A 4752-nucleotide genomic window follows, 5' to 3' on the forward strand; every position below is an offset into this window, starting at 1 on the left:
GTTCCATTAAGAAAAACAAGTCAGAAGGTGCCATAAGGGATATTCTTGAGTGGCTCCAGCTTCTTATTTGACGCTAGGCGCAATTCAATATGCGTTGTTTGCGTTCCGCTTAAAAAAAAAAGAAGAAAGAAGAGAATTATCCGTATTAATTGACTGGATCTTGTAAGTCCTCCGTCATATGGATAAAAATCAGTCCTTCGGCCTATGGTAGCCAAATAGAATTCGACGCTCCGGAGGCGCAAAGCAAGCCCACTCCGTATTAATTGACTGGATCTTGTAAGTCCTTAATTTAATATGGATAAAGACTCAAAAGGAGCTTGATTTTCGCTCAAAGAAATATCCTAGGCTTGATTCATGAAAGCTATAAAAGCAGAGCGCAAAGAATTTGCGAAAGGCTCCATAAGACAGGTCCGAAGGACTATCCATCAGGAAGGCTCAAAGAAGAGAATCAAGGCGGCAAAGGTGAATATAAGGACGAGTCGAAAACAAGAGGTATTTCGACAGCTTGTTCTCCGTTGATAGTATTTCAGTCTGGGATTCGCCAGGATCTGGGCATAGGCGGCCGCACATGCAACCATACAAGGTTGCCACGATCCTCTCCTCCTGTAAGTCTTCTAAGCTAAGCAGGAATAGAAGTTTCAGGGCATAAGGTGAATTATCAGCCAAGGCCTGTCTTCATTAGTTCAGCTTCCCGGAATCCGGTTTCCCATTAGGATAATGGGTACGTTAGCTCTTTTTAGAAAAGTTCAATCATATTTACAATCTAGCCTGCACTCCTGCCCAGTAGGGTGAGTATCGCATGAATATAGCCGCCGCGCTGCTCCCTTTCATATTGGGTCTGCGCTCTTCGCAATATTCTTTGCGCCTTGTCTTTCTCTTCTGTGCTTTCTGGAAGCTTCGCCTTCCAGTAATATCTCGTTTAGCTCGAACTTTCCCCAGAGTTGACAGGAGTGAACTAGCAAGAAGCTATCACAAAGTAGCGAGAGAAGAAGTCTTATCGACTTATATCTTGTTCATACAAACTTCTTTCTTTCGCGGAGAGAGAGGGGGAAGAATACCCGTTCTTCTTCTTAAGCTCTTTCCCCGTCGTCCGTATTCTATTCAACCTTGTAAGTCAAAGAGTCAGCAACCCCACCAGTCGTTGTTGCCGTTGCTGAGTCGATCGGCGGAATCTGAGGTCAACTCTTTCTTCAGTCGCTTTTCTTGTCTTTTTCTCTTTCATTCTTCCACGAATGCGAAGTTGCCGCTGAGTTGGCCGAGTAGGGTAGGTCGGGGAATCGGGCTAGGCCCGATTGACCTTCTTAAGTTCTTTTAGTAGCTTTTCTCGTTGCAGGAGTATCGGTTTCAGCTTCAAGCTTCTATGAGAAATGTCTCAACAAGAACAGCTACTGCCGAAACATCTCAATCAAAATCAAGCGGAAATCTCTCAAATTGCATTGAGCCTGCACCCTCGTAAACTCTTCCTACTGAATTACCTTTTTTCATTACCTTCCTTTGTCAATTCCTAGAGAAAGAGCCTGTCTCGGAAGGGTCCCGTAGAACGACCTTGTCCGTATCTTTTAAAGGGAAGAGAGTCAGACTTCCTCCAGTTTCTAGGATCGGGAGCTAGACCTGAGGGGACCGAGGGCTCCTTACCTCTACGGCTGACTATCTCAGTTCGAATTCTTACCCGGCGGCTTTCTTCTTTTTAGTCTGATGAACGAGAATCAAGGCTCAATGTAATATGAGTTGAGAAATCCATTATTTTTGGACGGGTAGATTCATTCACGCATATTGAATTGCGCCTCGTCCTTCCGCGCTCCGCTCCTTTCGCAAATTCTTTGCGCCTCAAAAAAAAAGAAAGAATGTCCATCTGAGTCAGAAACCGCATCTTTGCAACCTTTGGGATCATGACGGATATTATTGGAATCAGACTCAAGAGGAGCGGTCTTAAGACTCGCTTTAGCGGAATAACTCCGGTTAATATGGATAGTCCTTCGGACCTGTCTTATGGCGCCTCCGGTTCCCGCAATATTCTTTGCGCCTAACTACGGGGGTTCAGATGACTTTCAATATTTTGAAAGGAGTAGGCGTAGTCTTCTTCCATTGAATCAGCGGGTTAGCCCAATTGTATGGACGAGCCGCTCTTCGATAACTCTGATGATTGTACCGCGTAGTGGGTCACTTTATTCAGTAGAAAGAGAATAGTCATTTTTCACTTTTGGCTATAGCTGGCAGCAAGAAATAGGGGTTTTCAGTCAAAAAAGATCTTTTATCGGCATCAAATTTTCGCAATATTCGATAATTCGCATATTTCATTGCCTGAAATTTTAAGGAGTCTTAAAACGGAGGACGAGTCTGAAATCTGGGTTAATATGGATAGTCCGGAGGACCTAACTACGGGCTCAAGATGAGATTCTTTCTTTTTGCCGGTAAAAAAAGCTTGGTCCTTCTAAAGAAATAGGATGAATGTCAATATTCAAAGAGCCTTTCTTTCTCTCTCCATTTCATGCGCCTCAAATTCTGATCGCCATTCTTTCTCTTCTTTCAGTCGTCCGGAGGCGCAATTCAATATGCGACTTTGAACCTCCGGACTGTTAAGGCGCAAAGAATATTGCGACTGCCGGAGGACGGATAGTGGAATAAGACTCGTCCTCCGCGGTTCAATGAACATCCATAAATAAATAGGGGGTTTTGCAACTGGATGAATTTGAATCTCTCGTCTGAAGTTCATTCAGAAAAATCTCCGCGGTTGAGTCCGTATCCTCGCTCTCTCACTGAAAGAGTCCTTAGACCTTATTGGGTTAGTAGCTTAAAACTAGGTCTCGTGACGAACCATTCATTAAGATAAGAATAGGGTTGGCTGATACCGAGAGTGACCTCTCGAAAAGAGAAGGAACTCTCATGCATTCAATGTCTTGGGTCGAGTGCGAGAATCCTACGTCCGATTAATTGGTATTCTCTCAGTCCTTGGGTTAAGTCAAGCGGGCGGCTTCTCCTTCTATCTAATTATTAGATTCAGACGAAGATGCTCTAACCGCGTAGTGGGGTCGGAATAGCAGCTGTTAATGGAATGTGGGATAAAGGGTCCAAAGCCTTTCTTCCAGAACCTTTCTGACCCTAGTTGCTGATATCCCACGCAAGGGTATATCGTCTCCATGAAGATATAGTGAGAAATGGGAAAAAGCGATGCTATTTCATCTGGCTTGATAAGAGCCAATTCCACTCAAAAAAAGGAAGGGGGAAAGACTGAAGATGGCTAAGCTCGCATGCCTCATCCAAGAGGAGAACTCTCAACAACTTTAGGACTGCAGGGCTTATATACAATAGAAAGAAAAGGGGGGGAAAGGGCATGAAAAAAGAGCTTCAAAAGGGGAATAGAATTGGATGAGCTTACCATTATCATTACATTAGACTAGCACTCCGACTAGATAGGCTTTTTCTCGAAATGCAGCGGGAAGAATTCGTCAACCTAACTTCGAACCTGCTTTCCTACATAGAACGAAGCCAGGATTCAAGCCTTAAGCGAGAGACTATTCGCTGGACGGCCAGTATTGATGGGAGTGTAGGAAAGGTCCTACAGGAAGGGGGTCTCGAAATTCCCGATAAGAGGACAGGAGATATCATCTTCGCTCATCGGGGAAATCTTTCTTATCTCAACGATATAATTCGCGATCTGGGGGGGACTGGACTGAACCTCATGGTTTTTCAATGAGGTGATCGACTTCGTGCTTGGATCTTAGAGTGTCTCTACCTTCCAAAAGAAGATGGAAGTTTCTGAAAGGTGAAATCAAAGTGCTAAAGCACGAACCCCGGACAAATCTCTTTGGATCGATAGATCTACTTTAACATTTGAATTTCTCTGACATTCTACGTTCCCGAAACGGATCCTATCAAATATTTCACATTTTCTATGATCATCTCTATTTTAGGTATTCGGGGAATCCTCCTTAATAGACGAAATATTCCTATTATGTCAATGCCAATTGAATCAATGTTATTAGCTGTGAATTCGAACTTTTTGGTATTTTCCGTTTCTTCGGATGATATGATGGGTCAATCATTTGCTTCATTGGTTCCAACGGTGGCAGCTGCGGAATCCGCTATTGGGTTAGCCATTTTCGTTATTACTTTCCGAGTCCGAGGGACTATTGCAGTAGAATTTCTTAATAGCATTCAAGGTTAAACATCACTCCTAGAGAATTACCAAAATACGAAGTTCGAATCTCCTTAGCACAAGCACTAAGTAAGCAAGCAACCTCTTATGTAGGCGCCAACTCCAAGTTCTTTCTCTTCTTTCTTTTTGAGTTTAGTGAGAGTTCATCAAATTGTCCTCCTAGATCGAGCACGCGAGGCGCATAGTCTGAAGTTCAAGGAAAGCCGCCGCTTTCTTTACTAGATTTCGACTACTTTTCATCAATATTCTTTGTCATCTGTCGCTCGCAAATTCTTTGCGCCTCCATACCATACCTTCCCTCTTCTTTCTTTGTGGCTTCTTCATCATCTTGTTCCATCCTTCTGGTTCGGTAGGTGTCCGGGCCTCCTCAAAAATCCTGAAGACAAGAATGCTGGCTGCTTTCACATTGTAAGAGATTGAACCGTCTTGCTCTTGTGAAGACTGATCATAAGTGGCAAAACGGAATCCTCATGTCCATAAGCTCTCCTCTCTGAAGTTATGTCTAATAAGAATAGTTATGAACACCGAATAAGTTGATAAGATAAGAAGACCAGCTAAAAGGAAGGAAAGAAGTTATGAACAACGAGAAAGTAAAG

General features: G+C 43.4%; 1 protein-coding gene across 1 annotated transcript; it reads left to right on the forward strand.

The window, feature by feature from the left end:
• Nucleotides 1-3862: 3862 nt before the first annotated feature.
• On the forward strand, nucleotides 3863-4165 carry nad4L (NADH dehydrogenase subunit 4L). Its single transcript is given in 1 exon segment — nucleotides 3863-4165. A coding segment is annotated over 1 exon segment (303 nt).
• The last annotated feature ends 587 nt before the right edge of the window (nucleotides 4166-4752 follow it).

This window comes from Cucumis sativus, assembly GCF_000004075.3.
Source record: "Cucumis sativus mitochondrion chromosome 1, complete sequence".
NCBI classification, from domain to species: domain Eukaryota; kingdom Viridiplantae; phylum Streptophyta; class Magnoliopsida; order Cucurbitales; family Cucurbitaceae; genus Cucumis; species Cucumis sativus.